We start from the raw sequence: 20,068 nt of genomic DNA on the forward strand, positions 1-20,068 counted from the left end.
GTAACGGGAGTCTCTTCAATAGCGGTGGTTGAAATATCCTCAGTAACAGGAGCCTCTTCAGCTACTGGAGCCTCATCCTTAGAAGCTTCTTCAACAATAGGCGCCTCTTCAGCGACAGGGGCTTCTTCAGTGGCCGGGGTCTCCTCGGTAGTAGGAGCTTCTTCGGCAGCAGGAGCTTCAGCAGAAGGGGTTTCAACGGCGGAGACTTCTGTAATGAGAGCTTCTTCGGCAGCTGGGTTTTCTTCAATAGCAGGTGCCTCTTCGACGGGAGCTTGCTCAGCAGTAGGAACTACTTCAACAGGGGCCTCCTCAGTGGCTGGGATCTCATCAGTAGTAGGAGCTTCAACAGTGGGAGCTTCTTCAGCAGCGGGCGCCTCGACAGCTGGGGCCTCTTCAGTAGCTGGAGTCTCCTCGGTAACTGGAGTCTCCTCGGTAGCAATGGCTTCAACAGTGGGAGTTTCCTCAGCAGCAGCAGCAGCAGCAGTAGGAGGAGGAGAAGAAGAAGAAGAAGAAGGAGGAAGTTCCTTGGTGGCAGGGACATCATCGGCGGGGGCTTCAGCAGCGGAGGCTTCTTCGGTAGGAACTGCCTCGACAGCTGGGACTTCCTCGGTGGCTGAAGTCTCTTCGATAGCAGGAGCTTCAACAGTGGGAGCTTCTTCAGCAGCAGCAGCAGCAGCAGCAGGGGCTTCGATAGTGGGAGCTTCTTCGGCAGGAACTTCCTCGATAGCTGCGGCTACTTCAACAGGGGCCTCTTCAGTGGCTGGGGTGTCCTCGGTAGCAGGTACTTCAGCCACGGCGGCTTCTTCAACAGCGGGCGTCTCTTGAACAGCAACCACTTCTTCCGTGACGGCAGCCTCTTCAACAACTGGAGCCTCTTCAGTGGTCAAGGTGTCCTTAACAGCATTAGCGGCAGCAGCAGTAGTAACGGCAGCGGCAGCAGCAGTAACAGCAGCAGCGGCAGCAGTAGCAGCAGTAGCAGCAGTAGCAGCGGCAGCAGCGGCGGCAGTAGCGGCAGCGGCAATAGCAGCATTAGCAGCAGCCGCTTCGGCGGAAGCGTCTTGAACAGAAACTCCTTCAACAACGGGGGCTGCTTCAACAGAAGCCTCTCTAGTAGCTAGAGCCTCCTCGGCGACAGGGGCTACTTCGACAGCTGAAATCTCTTCAGTGGCAGGGGCTTCTTCACTTGAAGGTGTCTCTTCAGCTGCAGGTACTTCTTCTGTCACAGCCAGAGGGGCTGTTTCTTCTTCTGCGGGCGCCTCGACAGGAGCAGCGGTTTCTTCACTAGCAGGAACCTCCTCAGTTACGGGAGTCTCATCAACAGCAGGTGCCTCTTCTAGGGCTGGCGCCTCTTCTGGAGCTGGCGCGTCCGCTGGGGCAACTGGTGACTCCTCTACAACCGGTACTGGTTCCTCTGCTGGTGCCTCTTCAGCAGCGGCAGCAGCCGGCGCTTCTTCGCTGGCAGACGGCGCGTCGGTGGCAGAGCTTTCTTCAACCGCAGGAGGTACATCCTCTGATGAAGGCTCTTCTTCAATGACAGTCTTTTCTTCGGCAGCAGGTTGTTCTTCAACAGCAGCAGCAGCCTCTTCAGGGGCTGCTGGTGTTGCGTCTGCCTCATCACTAGCGGTAGAATCTTCGGCGGGCTTTGCCTCTTCGGCAGCGGCCTCTTGTGGTTCAGATGGTGCCTCGACGGCGATCTCAGCTTCAGGCTCAGTAGTAGCAGTCTCGGCCGCAGGGGTTTGGTCTGGCTCTGCGACTGGCTCTGCGACTGGCTCTGCAGCTGGTTCTGCAGCTGGTTCTGCAGCTGGTTCTGCAGCTGGCTCTGGAGCTGGCTCTGTTGCTGCGGGCTCTTCCACTAGCTCCGGTGCTGGCTCGAGCACTGGTTCCGGTGTTGGTTCCGGCGCTGGCTCCGGTGCCGGCTCGGAAGCGGGCTCACTAGCTACCTGATTCTCTTCGTTGGTCGATTCACTGACTTCTGTTGATGGTTCTGGAGCCTGATTTTCGTCTTTGTCAGTGGCTTCAGTCGTTGATCCGTCTAGTGATGGAACGACTTCAGCGACGACAAATTCAACCGACACTAATGATGGCGCTACAGGAGGAGGAGGCGCAGATTCGCTGGCATCAGAGGCAGGGGCAGCGGGTTCGTCTGGTTGTGGTGGCTCCTCGGGTGAGGATTCTTGAGCTTCTGCAGGAGGTGCTGCCGGTGCTGGTTCGCTTTCGATGATAGGCTCTTCTGCGACGGGCGGTGTTTCTACAGGGGCAGGGACTTCTATCGGTTGAGGAGGTGGTGGAGGTGGTGGTAGTGGGGCAGGCTCGCTGACAATCGATCGCGCAACATCTGCTGGTGTCTCCTCGACGATGACGCTCTCAGAAATGATAGATGAAGGAGCAGACGGTACATAGATTGTCCCAGCATCACTCGAAGGCGGACTAGGATCATTGCTTCCTCTCTTGCTTCTGGATCTCTCCTCCTTGCTGGGCTTCAGCTTCTCGGACGATGAGGACGAGAAGAGTGAGCTTCTTCTTCGCCTTCTAATGAAGCCTTCCGGAGAAATGATTTTTCTCTTTTCCTCTTTTGGCGGGGGTGCAGAAGGAGTCGTCGATGACTTTTTCAGGCGAACGAATGCAGTAGCTTTGACTCTAGTAAACCCAATTGGCTTCTTCTTCTTACCATCTTCTGCGGCGTCTGGGTCTTTTGTGTCAGAGGTAAAATGAACAAATTTGGTTGTTGGGGATTTGGGGGGCTCTTGAGCGGCCTGCTCGGACTCACCACTCTTCTCACTCCCTACAACTGATGCCGGAGGTGATGGGTCCACGCGTGCTGGTGCTGGTGGAGGTGGTGGAGGACTCGAATATTGCACAGGAGGTGCTGGTGCTGGTGGCGGAGGACTCGAATATTGCACAGGAGGTGCTGGTGCTGGTGGTGGAGGACTTGAGTATTGCACAGGGGGTGCTGGCGGGCTTCGTTGAACCGCGATAGGAGCAACATCTATTGGTGCTGGTGGAGGTGGCGGTGGTCCTGGAGGTTCACCTTTGACATCTTTAGCTACAATATCTCCTGTGACATCGTCACTCTTACTACCTTGAAGAACAGGTGCCTGTGCTGATAAACTTTCAGGGGCAGTCCCCCCGGGGGTTGCCTGTACAGTAGCATCTGACGTTGCTGGAGGTGCAGCTGGGGAATCTCCTGCATCTATAGTTGTCAATTGGTCCAGCTGATCATTATCATTCTTATTCTCCTCACCTGCCCCTTGGCTACCAATCGCATACGACAACGTAGGGGGTGTTGGCACAACACGTCGAAGAATGATCGGCGGTGGTGGTGCGCTTTGTGCGGCATAATAGCTGTGCGGTTGCGGTATGTTTGCTGTGGCGTAGTAGCCCTGTGGTTGTGGTGGTGGTGGACTTGGTGTGCCATAAATGTTCTGCACAGTGTTTGGTGCAGAGTTACCGTATGGGTCCTCCCATTTTGAAATCGAAACCTGCTGGAATTGACGCATGATGGGCCAGACAGACAGACAGACACAGAGTGATGGTGGGTTTAAGGTCCGAAGATATGACAAGTGGTGCTACGTGCTAGTATATCTGACGTTTCCGTCGTTCCATTGCAGGCAATAATCAACAAAGGGATATGCAATGGGCACACACACAACGTGGGGCGCAAAAGGTTGAGTGCGGAGAGGCGAATAAGAGATGGTGTCAGTCTAGGGGAAGTGCGGGTGGTGGATGAGCTATGTGCGTGGCTTCAATGGGCCAAAGCTGTGACGGTACACCTCGACCAGGCGGAGGAGAATTGCAGGACAGCTGTCACAAGACACGATGCTAGAGATTGCAAGAAGAAATCTCGCGCAGTGTGCGTACAATAGTTCGGCAAGCCTTGGGCGGTACTCCCGACTGCTCCCGCAAGCCTCACTGAGGGATGGCGAGCTTGGCCTGTAGGTCTCATTGGGCCACGTAGGGAATCACCGTTCGTTCAGAAAGAGAGAAGATTGGGAGACCGGAGGGTGGGCTCGGGCATCCGCAGTGATTCCGCCATTGGCCCGATGTAGGGTTCTAGGTGCAGCATGTGTCGCGAGCGATGAAGCGCGATGTAGCGTTGGTACTGTAGTCACTCTGGAGCGGCCAGAATCACGGCCACCGGAAAGCATGGGCGCGCGGGATAACGTCAGTCAACAAGGTGCACCCCGTACGAAAGCCTCGTCTGCCGACGAACCAAAACGGATGCCGATGCAGGGGGCGGCGTGGAGAGACCTGGCGACAATAGCAAAAATGAGAGGGTAGATGAGGTTGAGTGACGTGGCGAGGGGCCGGGGAGCAGGGAGTGCGCCACTAAGCCCGCCGATTAGGTCGAGCCGACCCGACCGTCTCTGGCTTCCATGGCCTTCTCTGCGACGTGGGACAATCAGACGAGCAAGACGACCATGTGACCCACCCTCGAAGCCCCTGGCCGTCTGCTCTACGTACTGCTATGTACTTACAGCGAAGCACTCGAACTGCAGTCGACTGGGCATCTTTGCGTGCCCATGGACGCCGCCGCCCAAGCTCTGCCCGTCTGCATCGAGATGCAATGGCCACTCTCCTCTAGACCAGGACCCCCTCTAATCTACCGCCGTGGGCAGTATTCGACATGCATGGCGTCGTCGGTTGCGCGATTATCCAGCGGCTATCGAGGTTGCAAAAAGAGGAGAATGTACAGTGAGCGAGGAGAAGCCAATGCCGCGGGCGAATCTGATGCCTGTACGTGTTCGCAGCTCAATGCTTCGTGCGACCATGGGGGGTAGATTGGGAGGCGACATGTGCTGTGTAAGCAAGGGATTGTCATCTTTACAGTAGAGTACATACTGCATGTCGTCCAAAAGGTGGGGGGCACATATGAGCACTCGTCACGTGATGTCCTTATCTGTCAACATGCGCCAAGCGTGCTAGCAGTAAGCCTTGGAGTTCAACACAATCAATTGGTCCACTGATTATCAGATAGGGAAACCGAGACGACTTTGAGTAAACTTTAATTACCATCTACAAGCGCCTGCGCTGCCCGAAGAAACCTACGCAAAAGTTGAGACCACGTTGCCATATTGGCCAGCAGTGATATCCTGCCTATCGGGTTGTGTATCAGTCAACTTTGTCATCTTGTTTCTTCCAACCCCATCTGGGCCCTTCGGTCATATTCTTCCTATTGGCCCCTCTCCCCCCTTCCGGCCCCTTTTACTCGTTCTTCTCCTCTGCCGAGAATGGGGTAATATCCATCTTCTCCATCCATGCTTTGATCTTCTCCGCAACTTTCCTGCAGCGTAAGCACTTGTCTCTGCCCCCCTCAGGGTTCTTCCTCGGCTTGTACTTTAGTACAAGGTGCACATCCGAGCAAGTCCAAATCTTGTTGCCAGATGTTACCCAAGTGTTCATGTCTATGCTTGGGGGAGAATCTGAAGGAGGAGCCAGGGTAACGGCGGGAATGCCTTAACTTGCGTTGCCTTATTGAATTGTAATCATGTTGAGCGTTCTATCAGCATAAAAATCATGATAGTGATGTGAATTTTTCCCGAATCGTTCTCGTAAGCCGATGTTGTGGAGCAGGTTGGCAGTTTTGGCCTATATGGAATCAATTTTTGGCTCCAGCCTTTTGAGACACGTTTGTGTGAGAAAAAAAAACCTGGGGATTATTAGAACTAGTAAGGTAGATAATTAGAACAACAATCACGCGCACCTATCCTCAGCTATGCTTATTAATACCGTTACGTGCTAATCCAAACGACACGTCTACGACGCCCTTATCATCCCTATCTTATTAAAATACCTAGCGCCTTACTATAAAGCTAAAGCACTAAACATATCTACTCCTTATTCTTCTTGCAACTACACTCTCACTACTATTTGACTTTTTTCTTTTCTGTTTGCTATACAGCGTATTAGATTAATTATCTTAGAAAATAACAGCCGGCTATATCCCAATTTGCTACAATCGGGTATTGACAAGTTTCACTTTACAGTCAAAGTAAAAATAATTTATTAATATTAGTAAAAGCCTCTTAACGTATATATATCGATTAGGCACACCTCTATTAGGTACGACAGATAAAATACAGTTGAGACGAAGGCAGCAACAGCGAACTATGGTTGTGACGGTCTGTCTCTTCTATCTTATCTCTCTTATCGTATTTTAATCAAAAATTAATTCTAAATCTATTTCGACTCTTATCGCCATAATGTCCACCTTTATCCTACAGCTGTCATCCAGATTTTCTTTCTATAAGATACCTATAAGGATTTCTTCCTCTTTAACCGCAACATTAGCTTTCTTCGATAAGCCGCTACCACACATCTACCAAGCTATGCAGAGGTGGATTCTATATGGATTCACATCCTCGCTATAAACTCCTTCTGCCAACCGGTTGGATGTGGACCATGTCTTTTCGCATGTCACTGCACGCTTATATTTTCTAGACTTGTCGTTTCTCTTTGTCTTGTTGCTGTCCCAACATCTTTTATCAAGCTCTTATACTTCTTACACTTCCTCTCTTCAAGCGGCAAGTCCGGCAGCCACTCAACCCCATTCCAACGGACGTAGTGAGGGGGGTTTTACTGAATTGATTGAGAAAGCGCCGAGCTCCAAAGTCTCCCGAAATCAATCGTTCAAGCTCAAGCTCAGTCTCCCTTTTCGGTATCATGGCTAGTTCTTGGGATAGTGATACCTTCTACTTTCATCGGTCGCTACAAGTCCGCAAAGGTGGTAACTAAGGATGATGTCTAATCCAGCCTTCGAGCTGTTAATGCATGTGATTAGAATCCGGCTTCCTTTCTACAAAGAAATGCTCAGGCTGTTATTTCGGTGTCTCAGCCCAAGCGTCCGAATCCCATTCAGGATATGGAATTTTTGGCTTGGCTCCTTATCAGGTGAAGTGTAATAGTTATCCATGGTCTTTCGGAAGCGGATGATGTATTCCAGAGATATATTCATTGGCGTACGTCTTCAATAGCATCGTCAGGCGGACGGTCATAGAAAGCTATCATCGCATTATCGAAGATACCAATCTGGATTGGTATTTGATGCGATAGATTGGGTTCGGAGGGTCTGCTATATGGCGCATCAGACCAATTATCCAGTGACCGAGGTCTTTTTCGCCATCGCCGAATGGCTGGTAGAAAAAAGCTGGCATAGCATTTGGAGATGTCGTAGTGGTCTTGATTCGTCGCTGATACCGAAGAAATATAAATCGTGATTAACACTTTGTGTAATAATCTGGTATTATAGGCTGAGGCGCAGGGGATAGTTCTACTGGGAAGAGTAGCTTTTGCGATAGGTTCGGCCTATTCCCCCGTTTGCGAGTAGATTTATGGTGGTGGCGGCTTATTAAAAAAAGCCAATATTGCGGTTGAAGAAGAAGAAATCCTAATAGGTATCTTATAGAGAGAAAATCTAGATAATAGCCGTGGGATAAAGGTGGACATTATGGCGATAAGAGATGGATTTGGAAATGACTCGTGATTGGAATACGATGAGAGAGATGAGATGGAAGAGACAGACCGACGATATAGCGAATTTGTAGGCATCGAAGTACTTTGCTGTACTGCGTGTCCTTATTAAAACCATAGTTCGTTATGCTGCTGTCTTCGTCGCAGCCGTATTTTGGTTGCCGTACCTAATGGAGGTATGCCTAGTCGGCATACGTCCGTTGAGGGTTGAACTTAGTGTGGTGGGTTAGGTCTAGAGGGGATGATAACAATAAAAAAGAATAAAGATAAGAGCAGAGAAGTATTTTCGGAAAAGAGTGAGAACGAGAATAGGATAAGAAGCATAGGAGGCGGGACATGGCGTATTTATAAGCATCAGAGCGCTGTACTTTCCTACGTATCCTTTTTCTAACCATATTTCGTCATGCTGCTGCCTTGCCGGGACCGTAATTGTAGTTTACACTGTAATCAGTCCAGCATTGCAAAGCCCTCCAACGCCATTGGCGGACGCAGGCCAGTACAATGACTCAAGCAAGATCTGTCAATCCCGCTTCAAGTGGAATTGCAAATACTTGAGATATAGTTGGAGGGGAGTGTACCAATACATTGCATTAGGCATCCTCTTCTAATCACACTTACATTAAGACAAGATACGTAACGATTAGTTCTGAGAACTCATTCATTCGTAGATTTTGGCTAAATCCAAGTCTCTTCATGCTCATAAATCATCACTCATATCCTTACAGACCCTGCCTGGTTCGATGCCGTACTTACAGTACCACCCAATCGACAGCCACCAACCACTGCTCGTCGCCAACGTCAATCTCCCACGTGGGTGGTCGTACACCAATGGTGCTCCCAACATTGACTTTGACGCCTCCTGAGCCTCTCACACTACCCTGACCAGCAAGGAGAATATTTGTGTTGCTATTTTGGCCGAAAGTACTGGACACCGCTGAAGAATTACATATGCCTAGCTCTAGTTGGCCCCTCGCAAACACCACACCACCAGCATGGCATTCTAGTTCCTGTATCTCATGCTCACTCGCTCTGCCTCTAGACAAGCAATTAATTCTCACGCGTGCCTTGACACCGTTATCCTTGTCGCGGCCCCAAGATCCGCTGCTTCTTTCTTGCGCTGCAAAACCCGTATTCGCCGCCTCAATAATCCAGACGGAAGCCGTGGACGCAAGACCTCCAGGAACGTACTTTGCATGCTTGCGGGATGGAGAGAAAATTTCTGGTGGGGGTCTGGAATCCTTGGGAGGAGAAGTTTGTGATTCAGGGAGAATGAAATGAGGACGACTTGAAGGTGCTAAAGGTTTGGCTGCGACGGACGCAATGCTTGGGAACGGTGCAGGGGTGCGGGACGGTGCGACCTTGAAACGGTGCGTTGTTGAGGGCTCTAGTGGCTGCAAAGATGGGGAATTGGGTGACGACCTGCGGCGCCGTTTGGACCGTGTCGCTGGTTCAAAGAGCATTTCGTCATCTTCTTCGTTTTGCTCATATTGCTCGAGTTCGTCAGACAGCATATCCTGGTCTTCGACGGAGGATATGACGCCAGAGGCATAGACATGGTCATTGGCATGTTGTTGGCTTGATTGAGATGGTTCCTCTATACTTTCCACTCGTTGGAGCTTTCTGCGTGGTCGTGGGAGCGGCGTGTGCTGCAACTGTGCATCATCATGTGGCTTGGCGTCTGCCTCGCTGAGCTTTGCAGTTTCGGCAGCATGATTCTTTTGCAGTGGCGCAACGACAAAGCGTTTCGCAGGCGCCAACCTTTTGAATTGTAATTCTGCTGATCCTGCAGGCGTAGGAATCGTTGCAGAAGCGGATGGCGGAATTGCAGTAGCATTACGTAGGCTCGAATGTGGTCTAGTTGACTTTTGCGCTGAATGCGAATTAGGAGCTAGGAATCGGTGCGGTGAGGGCGTATGTGTCGGCATCTTGACAGCGACATTGGAAAATAACGAAGCTTTGACTGCTATGGCACAGATGCGTGGCTGTTGCGTGCCGCGATTGAGAGAGTGATATGTGGCGAGGGTTGTCGTGGGCGCAGGGAAGTCGCGAAACGCGGGGACGCGCTGTCACGGGAACAGGCACGCTATGCCCTTTCCATCCCAAAGTATAGTAGGACTAACTAGTGATGATGTGTTTGCGCCAAAACAAACACACGCAACGTCCGCGGCAATGAATTGCTGAGGCCCAACACAGCGGACTCGGTTGCGCTTAGAGATCGCCAAGAGATTCACGTTCAATTGGCCTTGAGATTGTCCGGTAGCAATTTCGGCGGTGCGTACTGGTATGTACACAATCGACGACATGACTCTTGACATGTGACGAATAGGCGACTCGGTAATAGCACGCATGTAGCCGCCCTCTGGCAATAAGTATGTAAGTATGCATGCACCAGCCATCTCCAAGGGCCGTATTCGAGGCCGCCCGAGGAGTGGAATGATCTCATAGCTCGATTGGCGGGCGGGAGATCAACGGTATCCCTGGATTCGACTCTGTCCCCGTAGAAACCGGCCGCACCATGGCCTCGACAATCAAGATAGCCTGGCCGAGCCACGGCCAGACTGGAGAGAATTGCACCGCAGCACAGCGACCAAGGCCTTGTTCAGCGCGGAGAGTAGTGCCGCCGATATGCAAATACTTGGAACGGACAACAGGGCATGGGTAGGCGTGACCTGCCGCATGCAGTGAGAAGCACGGCATGGCATGGCATGGCATGGCACGGCACAGGGTACAAGAAGGGTGAGGCGAAGGAAGCAGTGAGACGGACGAGCAGCAGGATGCGATACGAGCGAGTGCGTATCTCACGGCGAGGGCAGAGTGTAGACTGTACACACCGGAACGGGACCGCTGGGAGCCGGGTGCAGAGGCCTTGATATGCCGGGCGTTCTATATTTCGCGGTCGCTTGGGGCAAAGAGGGGCACTGATATGGTGTGACGGACAAGCGCGAACCAGCCACGGCATTTTGGGACAGGCAAAACGAGCATTTGCGATAGCGCGGCAGGGCGTTCGCAGGCCAAAACAAGGCTAACGAAGAAACTTGATGGAGCTGCAAGGTACGCCCCCTAGTGATCTGACGGGGAAGATGACAAAGTGGGTGGTGGGCGCAGCAGGCGGCCCCGTGATTGGCGTGGAGCGCTCGGGGCTAAGCCGAAGCAGAGCTGAGAGAGGCTGGACATTCCCAGCCACAGCATGCGTAACATCGATTAGAACAACTGCAGTTCTGCCCTACTGCCCTACGCGTCGCCATTCCATTCTTGACACACGTCCTCTGCCGCTGCACTGTCGCTCTTTTGCTTTTGCACTCGTAGCCTCCCGCAGTCCAAAGCAGCCCGCTCATTTTTGCTCCTCCGCCCTCCGTCCTGCTCTGCTCTGCTCTGCTCTGCCTGCAGTTGCAGCGCATGTCCGCTTCCGGAGTTCCACTACTACTATTACTACTACGCTGCCCAGGCGGCCTCACCACTCGTTGCTTCCAATCCCGCTCGACGCGCCTTCCTTCCTTCCCCACCACAACATAGGCACACCACCACCACCAACAAAAAAAAACTGCCTCGTCATGGCGAGCAAGGCGGCTCACACGCCCGCTTTTGGCGGCGCCCACGCTGCCGGTATCTTTTCAGACATGACTGTCGACGGGCCGGTCATAGGCACCCTGGTAGTCATCATGGACCGCGCCAGAAATCTACCCAACAAACGCACAATGGGAAAACAGGACCCGTACTGTGCTGCCCGTCTAGGTAAAGAGGCAAAGAAGACTCGGACAGACAAACGCGGAGGTCAGACTCCAAAATGGTGAGTCCATGGCCCACTAACCAAAGCCCTACTTCTGACGTATGCAGGGACCAAGAACTACGCTTCACAGTTCACGACTCTCCAGACTACAACCGCCTCAAGGTCTCCGTGTTCAATGACGACAAGAAGACGGAGCTGATTGGCGAGGCCTGGGCAAACCTCCAATCCGTCATCACGCCTGGCGGTGGACAGAGCGACGAGTGGCTGGGCCTCAATTGCAAAGGAAAGTATGCCGGCGAGCTCCGCATGGAAATCACCTTCTACGATACCCGTCCCAAGGGAGAGAATGCTGTCCAGGAGAAGAAGCGAACTTCAACCAGACCCGAGGGAAAGGCGACTGTTGGTGGAGCACGAGAGATGGCTCCAGTCAAGCGTCGACCGCTGCCCAGCGACCCAACAGGCGTAACACCATCACCCCTCCAGACACCTGAACACCGAGGACTGCGGGGCATGCGTGCTGGACCTCGAGAATTAGGATCACCACGACACCAGCAACCGCGAAACGAAACACCGCCTTCTCATCGAAGCCAGCCAGACCCACCCAGTCGTAGGCCCGTGCCGGACTCATCCCCACTGCATCATGCGTCGGCATCGAGCCAGAGCATGTCTCAACGCCATGCCCCCCAGTCTGCGTATAGCACACCGCCCAATCCGCGATCATCTAATCAGAGGATACCTATGCCGAGAGAAGAGAGCTTCGACATGTCGTACGCAGCACCCAAACCGTACGAAGTGAAGCCCATCGACCCTCTGCCACAACATGTACGCAACCCAGGGCCAAGGAAAATGTCACAAGATGACGCTCGGTCTCCCCGTAGTTATCAACAGCATCAACCTCCCGAGCCAGTCCACTCGCACTCGGCCCCAGCTGTCCCGACCCAGCATACCTATGAGCCCACAGCACATGAGCAACAGATACAAGACCAGCAAAAACAAATTGAGTACTTACAACAGCAACTGCTGCAACATCAGCAGCAGCCGCCACCGGCGCCGCCTACGAGGGCCGAGCCACCACAGCAGCCTGCCCCATCTCATGTCCACGAGCAGTATCAGGATCCTGCTTATCAAGTCGCACCTTTACGAAGCAGCCGCAGTCGGGAGTATGGCCAGGACCAGGCATCCCCTCAGAACCCGTACTATGGTCAGAGATTCATCGAAGCTCCTCCACCACAGGAGGAAAGCCCTACCCACCGAAGACGTAGTGCAATGCAGCCCATGGTTGAGGACGAAGACGATATGCCACCGCCACCGCCTATGCACAACCGCAACCCTAGTACACTTCCTCATGCCCACAGGGAAAGTCGTGAAATGTATCAGGACGATGCTCCGGCGCCGCTCAACTTCACGCCACGAGCTCAAGAAGACTCTCGTCGGATCAGCTTCGATGATATGCCTCAGACGTACGAGCCTGTTGACTATATGCCCCGGCAGCCTTCTGAACGAAGGTACACTCATCCTCGTGCGCAAACGCAGCCAGTGAGCCGCCCGATATCTCAGGAGATAATGGCTCCCTCTCCGCTCCGACAGGAGCCCCTTCGACAAGAGTCTGTGAGGCAGGAGATTCCCGCCTTGCCATCTAGTCTTATCGCTGGGCTCAACCCCGCAAGACAAGAAATCGAAGCTCCAACGTATGACAGACCTCCGTCTTACGAGCCTACGCCAAGGCTCCGCCACTACTCTGAGCCTGCCGAGTATCGAGCTATCACTCAGTTTGAAGCCCCTGTGCAGTCACAGGAACTGGTCCACCATTCAGCATATCACATGAACGATTACTACCCTCACGACCCTCCGGAGCAGCCTCGACAGAGGTCTCCTCCAGTGTATGATCCCACTCCACTTATTAAACCCCGTGCCACGAGTCCCGGTGTGACTCCACGATACTCCCCGAATCCGGTCGCAGAACGTCACTCTCCACATCCTGATATGGATCGCTACTCTCCCCACCCTGACATGGACCGTCACTCTCCGAACCCAGCTGTGGATCGCTCTTCTAGGATGCCTGCACGTAGTATGCCGACCCGCAAGTCAGTGTCGCCTCGTCCACCGCCTGCTGGAGAAAACTTTGGTGAACGTAGATTGTCTGGGATAGCGTTCAACCCTGACAGCTTTGACGTCTACAATCCTAGGTTGTCCAAGTCTCCGATTCCTTCGGATGATGAGGCAGAGCGACCAGGTAGCCGTATGGAGTACAACGACAAGGGCCAAATTGTCACCTTCAGTGGCCGGGTCGTTGATGCTTCGGACCATCTACCAGTTGATAACTGGGCTCCCGAACCTGTGCCCAAGGGTACTATCAAGGAAAAGCCAGCTCGCAGCCGACCGCAGCTGAACGGTAGCCGTGACCTCGAGGCTGCGATGCAGCGCGAAGAAAGATACCAACGCGACCGCGCTGAAAGGGAACGCCTCCGTCACGCAACAAGCATGAACTTTGATAACAGCACAGCACTTGTGCCTGCAAGACACGATTTCAACGACTACAACTCGCCTGTGAATGCCGGTGCACTTGTCCTCGCAAGCCAGCATCCTCCACAGACCGGCTCAATGGGACGCAACAGACTGCAGAAGCGCGATCCACAGCCCCGTCCCGTCTCTTCCTACGACTCGGCTCATCAGTACAACATGCCGGACAGGCAAGTCCTTCGTGAGCGCGAGAACCCAAACACGTACGGTAGCCTTGGCTATGATCGCCATGGCACCCAGCGCCACAGCATCACTGCACCCCCTATTCCAGCCAAGGTGCCTCTCGACATGGGCGGCGGCGCCTACGGCTCCCAGAACGAAGACATGGCGCTCAGTCTCGAGCTTCAGAGCATCGATATCGGACCTGGTTCCGGACGCAGGCCACGAGGTACGGTTAGACGACAGTATGGATTTTGATGGTATACATGAGATTAGTTGATGCAAGTATTTGTTTTTTCTCTCACGCTTTTCACGTTTTGTTTCTTTTTTTTGTCACGCTTTGGTTAGCGTTTTGTACGATATGATAATGTATTTGATATGGAAGGGAGCGAAGTAGCAAGCAACAAAGCGTAGTAAGTTGGGTGGGCTGGGAGGTTTTTTTTTGGGGGGGGGGGGTCTTTTGGATGGTTGCTCGATGTCTTTGCTGGAGAAGCTGGGCATGTCGGAGTCTTTTTTTCTCTTTCTTTCTTTCTTCTCTTTTCCCGGTCCTTATTGCTTTATTTACCCTCCCCAACCCTTCTTTGAGTGATTCGGCTGCGTAAATTCGCAATAGATAGATATCCAGCGCCGAATCCTTGTGCGACTCCCCCTTTTCATGCCCCCTTTCTTTCTTTTAGTTAGTTTTGAAGTATAGGCTCGTAATTTATATGCGCTACTTTGATATTCACCATGATGGTTGAGTGTTGTTGCTTGGTATGTGATTTTTATCAAACTATATGATGTGTTTAAGTAACGTTGTTGAAAACGGTTCTTCTGCCGACCTGCTGTGACCTTTTGTGTTGAAACCAAGGCATCACAGATTCCCTAAAAAAAATGAATGGCGCTGAACTACTCTCAGCATCAAAGACGACCATCAAACTCACACTGTTTGTCTGCAACTTCTCACAGACACGAATTAGCCGAGTCTGCTTCCTATCGCCCTGATTTCCAAACCCCCGCTTTAGTAGTCGTCTCCACGAGAAACGACTTCCTTGCACGTAGGACGCAGTAAGACTGTCTGTATTGAGAAAGTAACCACCGTCAGCAAATCTGTTCCTACCAGATAATGCAACAGACATATCAACTCACATGTTCAAACTGCGCAATATACGAGCCAGGGACATCAACAAGCGGAGCATACGCCTCAACAACACCGCTATTGACCAGCGAGCGCATACCCAGATGGTAACTCTTTACCCCGGGGATACGTTCGAGCTGGCGACGCGCAAACACCAGTGTGCCAAAGTTTTCGTCAATGGTCTTGAGAAGCAATTTCGCGGATGCATGGTGCAGTGCAGCCGTGCTGGCGTGCTGACTGCGTCCGTAGCCGTAGACGCCGACGTCGTCGCGGAGATAAGCTTTCCCTGTGCTACCGAATGTTTCGATGGCGAAGATGTCGCCTTCTTCCATGCGTTGGTTGGTTTTGGTCTTGATGAAGGGGACTTGCTTGTCGCCGTGGATACGGTAGCGGAGGATGTTGTGGCCGGTGATGTTGCGGACGGCTTTTATGGGGATTGTTTTGCCGTTTAGGTCGATCTCATAGCTTTCCATTACTTCCTGGATGCACTCACTGATGTGGTCGATTCGGGCGTCGATGCCTGCTTCCTGTGGATCAATGTATTAGATAGAGATTCGGAATATTTGTGAGAAGTGGACTGTTGCTTACCTTCAGTCCGGTGTTTGTGGCAGCTTTTACGGCTGCTAGCAGGTTGTCGTAGACTGGGTTAGCAGCTACAGTGAATGCACTGTCGACAATCCTGCCGTTGACATGGACCCCGAAGTCAACTTTGAGGATATCATCATGCTGAAGGAAGACTTCTTTGGCACCTGCATTTGGCGTCCAATGGGCTCCTATATGGTTCAGGCAAAGTCCCGTCGGAAATGCCAGCCCGGCTTTGAGACTGTCGCCAGGTTCGAGACCATGGTGACCAGTCAGTGCACGGACACTTTCGTCTATCTCTTCGGCAAGGTAGGTCATGGACACGCCGGGCTTGGCCAGCTTTTGTGCATAGTGCCTGACCTGACGATGTATTTCAGCGGCCTTGCGATAGTCCTTGAGGAAGTCTCCGCTCATGTTACTCATGGCAGCTTCATGCCGGAGCTCTTCAGCCGTAGTACGTTGGAGGTTGTCATCTTTCAGGCCATAGTCGACAATCTGACCTTCCGGGTAAGGACGTCCATCGAATAGATCCGACAGGGGAACTCTGGGTGGGAATGACTGTTGTGTAGCTGATCCTTTCTTGTTCTTCTTCTTGTTGTTGCGCTTCCTCTTTTTCTTAGCGCCTAGATGGGTCAATATCTGCATTTCAACCAAATGCAATTAGCTTACCATCCGTTGTCTTCACGTCAGCTCTGTTCTTCTCATCATCGTCGTCGTCATTGCCACCGTCTTCTCCCTGCCCTTCGAGCATGCCTTGAAGCAAGCCGCTCGCGACGGCTGACTTGGGCGGGTTAACCACAGCAATTGCGTCGTCTCCGGACGACCCTAGCCAAAGTTGTCAGAATGTTGTATAAATATACTCAGATTGGCTATACACCCACCATTGTGGCCTTGCTGATGTTCCTCTGGAGATTTGGAGCCCATGATTGGCTGTAGAGGCTGTTCATGAAGCCTTCCGAATGTTGTTGAGGTACAGGATAGATGGCAAGGGGCTGTGAGGCTGAACACGTCGAGGTAGCATTAGGCGGGTGGGGTCAGTGGCGCTAGCCTGTCGTAGCTAAAGTCTAAACACATGGGTATCAGATGTTTATACAGACACCGTCTCTCTTCAATCGTGATCCATCTTTACGACATGTAACTATCGGCTATGGAGTAGCCGATAAAGCGGGCGAGGTGTAATGTAACCATGACGACTGGTTCACAGATTTTGCAAGCCCTATAATACAGAGTGGGTACTACATAGCTCTTAAAACGGCTTGCCTCATTTGTAAGCTCCAGTATCCTCGGACAAACTTTCTTCAGCTTTACAGTAACACACCAAAGGCAATATGCGAAAGGATGGTGGGATTGAAGGTCTCTGTAGCCCTCGTGTCAACACCAATTCACATCGGCGATGAGAATAGAGTGCAACACCAAATGTTGGACGCCTTATAAACGCTTTGTCGCCATTGGTTCGGCGTTGACAAGAGTCCACGGGAGCACTTTTCAGTACTTTCATGAGTACCTCTACTTTGCGTCATCTCTCTACTAATCAGTATAGCTGTTGCTTTTTGAGATGGACAAAAATGCTACCGACAGAATTTCTACATGATTAAGTCTGGACGTGCGATAAAACCGGTTGGTGAGGATTGCGTTCGCTTAGTCTCGGAGTTGCCGTGGTAGAATGCTTAACATATGACCACAATGGAATATGCTACGATGCTACTATCAAGATATCGATCTCTTTCGATATATCATCTCTATTTTGGTCCGGTCTACTGCCGATAGCTGAATGGTTGCCTTGCATTGTATCGAATGGGAATCATTAACTGATTGTTGCGTGTATGTATGTGCTGGTACCTGATGTAACCATGCCGGTTCAAGCATGCTGTCAGCGTGCATAGGATGACTCTTCCAGGAACAACGCCAACACGGATGCCCAAATCGCTCTACGCTTATCTCAAGTATACCAGATAGGGTACCGCCCAGTAGGTAGTAGGTATGTATACGCTTATCATCAGGAACAGACGAGAGACGTTCTTGTGCAGTTACGTGACCACAACAGATGCCACCTGCAAAGTCTGGAACACGTGGGGCCAGAGGAATATCAGATGCTTGTGCTTGTTTTCACAAGCTTAGCGCATGGGATTCCTAAGACCTAAGGGACTGTGGCCCGAAGCGCAAATGCCAGAGATGAAATTTCAAGTGCCGCCAAGACATTGCAATGTCGCGTGTGTCTTCATAAAAACGCCACCATAACGCGGTCCTGTCAACACACCCCTCCGTAACATTGTAGGACTACACTCAACACCAACCACGTCATTGCCAAGAAGAAAGGCGTATCAATGCACTACAACATAGACCCTGGAAAAAATCGTACTGCTGCATTACCAAGCTCAAAGTTGTCTTGTCAATAAACGTGCGGGCAGTGCAAACCTTTATCCTCCTCAGGCCTCCTGCCCACCCCTGCATGCCACTAGACTGACATGATGCGCAAGGACCCAAAGATAGACACTACAATTCCGCTAACCATCTAGACTTCCCGCAGATTTTGCCAACTGCCATTGCGATCGCGTTGTGATTGGGGGAAAGGAGGCAGACCCTGCAACAAGCGCAAGGCTGCCTCGACCGCTAAGGGGAAACGAGATATGACTGAACCCTTTGCACGACCGGTGAACTAGCCGTCGCGAAGGGTGCCATGTGCTTGACTCTGCTTAAAATGAGGCCATTGCCCTGACGTTAGAAAGCCACTACAACAGTACACTCTAATATCTAATACTCGCGTTTCGCGACTTTCAATCGTTCATCTCCATATCCTGCGCCATGATGGCTGCTCGATACGCCTTCGTGGCTTTCGCAAGCGCCACTATTGCGAGTGCACAGTCTACGACGGATGACCCGTATTACGATCCTATTTACTCCTCCAGTTACTCCTCTGCAGCCTTCTGGACTGTCACCGCTCGCTATGCAGAACAAGTCACCGAGATTCCATATACATACGATTACAGCGATGTCATGACTGACACCTACACGGCAACCCGCACCATCAAGGACGATGCCATTCCTACCGCTTCTCCATATCTCGTCACTACTTCTCGGGACTGGTACGACACGGATGTTCAGATTGTAGCATCCTACTATACCACTGGTGTCGTGGCAGAGTCTGATCTTGTTGCTGAAACCACATACGACTACGATTCAACTGCAACAACAACATCAACATCAGTAACCACAAGCACCAGATACAGTATGCAAGTCACAATGACTGCACCTGCCTCGTGTCCTACGCCATGTACGTACCAGTCTGTCTGTTTCACCGTGTGAACATCATATGCTGACTAAACCAATAGTCACCATAACAACCACTGCCTCTGTCAGCATTCCCACAAGAGTGACGGCGCATATATCTCCGTCGTCAATCGAGACAGGCACAGCGACTGACTCTTACGGTTCCATCGTCTACAAGTATGAGACATGGTATCTCACAGCCGGCGCTGCACCTTTCCAGACCTCCTCAGACTACTACTACGAATACTACATTGCCTCATGTAGCACTCCACCACCTTCTCGTTCAACTAGCTCGAGCTCCGGCTCCGGCTCCGGCTCCGGCTCCGGCGGCTCAAGCTCTTACTACGATGACTGTTACTACTGCGGATCATATCTCAAGAACTACATAATCGCCATTGCAGTCATCATCCCTTCCCTCTTCCTACTCGGATTCCTCGAATCGTGGATGTGGTTCCGCCGCCTCATGATGGGCAGGAGCGCCATGCGCTTCGGTACCATTTGCTGGGTCCTCATCTCCCTCTGGATTCTCTGCTTCACGCGCATGCAGGATCGTCGCAGCAAAGAGGACCAAAAGCTGCTCGCTGAGAAATGGAGGAACATGGGCAGTGGTGCAGCTTTCAAGGCGTGGTGGAAGTGGGGGTTCCGACACAAGTACCCAGAAGAGTTGCTGGGCCAGTTCAGCAAGACTACCGTAGGCATTGTTCCTCCAGGCCAACCCCTTCACCCAGAGATCTCGCAAACTCCCCCCGTTGGAGGACCTGCTGCTCCTGGTCAAGTATTCTACTACGGTCCTCCACCCCCAGGCTGGGTTCAGGGACCAAATGGGGCCTTCGTACCCCCACAAGGCTACGTCTACCCGCCTCCCCAACAAGCCGGCTTCTACGGCGACGCAGCAAAGGACGGGAGCCTAGTCTCACATTCTCCTGTATCAGCGATAGGCCATCCTCCTCCAGTTCATTCCGCACAGGATGCTACACGCGAGGCTCCTATTTCCGCTCCTCCCAGCCCGCCGCCTCAAGCCCCTCTACCCACTACTCCAGCCCCAGCGCCCCCTGCAAATGTGAGCGAGGCGCCTGCAAATGCTGCAACGAATCAACCTACTGCTCCGCCTCCAAAGAGCGACCCCAACAATAGAGATTTGTACGGTTAGAGAGAGTTTCAGTTTCCGGTCCCGATGCTAGAGTTTAATAGTTAATGAGTATGATTCGATCACGGTCTTTACGGTTCAA

At 52.1% G+C, this 20,068-nt stretch overlaps 5 protein-coding genes across 5 annotated transcripts; 3 read left to right on the forward strand and 2 right to left on the reverse strand.

Annotated features, from left to right (window-relative positions):
- Positions 1-4,143: 4,143 nt before the first annotated feature.
- On the forward strand, positions 4,144-4,999 carry COCMIDRAFT_26911 (uncharacterized protein; the record flags this gene model as incomplete). Its single annotated transcript, XM_007690438.1, has 4 exons — positions 4,144-4,274; positions 4,478-4,734; positions 4,828-4,925; positions 4,976-4,999. 4 exons carry the CDS (start codon positions 4,144-4,146, stop codon positions 4,997-4,999), a joined length of 510 nt encoding a protein of 169 aa, XP_007688628.1.
- Positions 5,000-8,216: 3,217 nt separating this feature from the next.
- On the reverse strand, positions 8,217-9,392 carry COCMIDRAFT_5896 (uncharacterized protein; the record flags this gene model as incomplete). The annotated part of the gene is made up of 1 exon (XM_007690431.1): positions 8,217-9,392. One exon carries the CDS (start codon positions 9,390-9,392, stop codon positions 8,217-8,219), a length of 1,176 nt encoding a protein of 391 aa, XP_007688621.1.
- Positions 9,393-11,018: 1,626 nt separating this feature from the next.
- Positions 11,019-14,131, forward strand: COCMIDRAFT_97096 (uncharacterized protein; the record flags this gene model as incomplete). Its single annotated transcript, XM_007690464.1, has 2 exons — positions 11,019-11,254; positions 11,302-14,131. 2 exons carry the CDS (start codon positions 11,019-11,021, stop codon positions 14,129-14,131), a joined length of 3,066 nt encoding a protein of 1,021 aa, XP_007688654.1.
- A 742-nt stretch (positions 14,132-14,873) lies between these two features.
- On the reverse strand, positions 14,874-16,496 carry COCMIDRAFT_97155 (uncharacterized protein; the record flags this gene model as incomplete). Its single annotated transcript, XM_007690465.1, has 5 exons — positions 14,874-14,930; positions 15,002-15,517; positions 15,579-16,195; positions 16,242-16,397; positions 16,454-16,496. The coding sequence occupies 5 exons, from the start codon at positions 16,494-16,496 to the stop codon at positions 14,874-14,876; spliced, it is 1,389 nt and encodes a 462-aa protein (XP_007688655.1).
- Positions 16,497-18,377: 1,881 nt separating this feature from the next.
- On the forward strand, positions 18,378-19,701 carry COCMIDRAFT_68821 (uncharacterized protein; the record flags this gene model as incomplete). The annotated part of the gene is made up of 2 exons (XM_007690466.1): positions 18,378-18,843; positions 18,902-19,701. Coding segments are annotated over 2 exons (1,266 nt in total), but the record flags the coding sequence as incomplete, so codon positions are not given.
- Between the last annotated feature and the right edge of the window lie 367 nt (positions 19,702-20,068).

The sequence above is a fragment of the Bipolaris oryzae genome (assembly GCF_000523455.1).
Source record: "Bipolaris oryzae ATCC 44560 unplaced genomic scaffold scaffold_78, whole genome shotgun sequence".
NCBI lineage: Eukaryota > Fungi > Ascomycota > Dothideomycetes > Pleosporales > Pleosporaceae > Bipolaris > Bipolaris oryzae.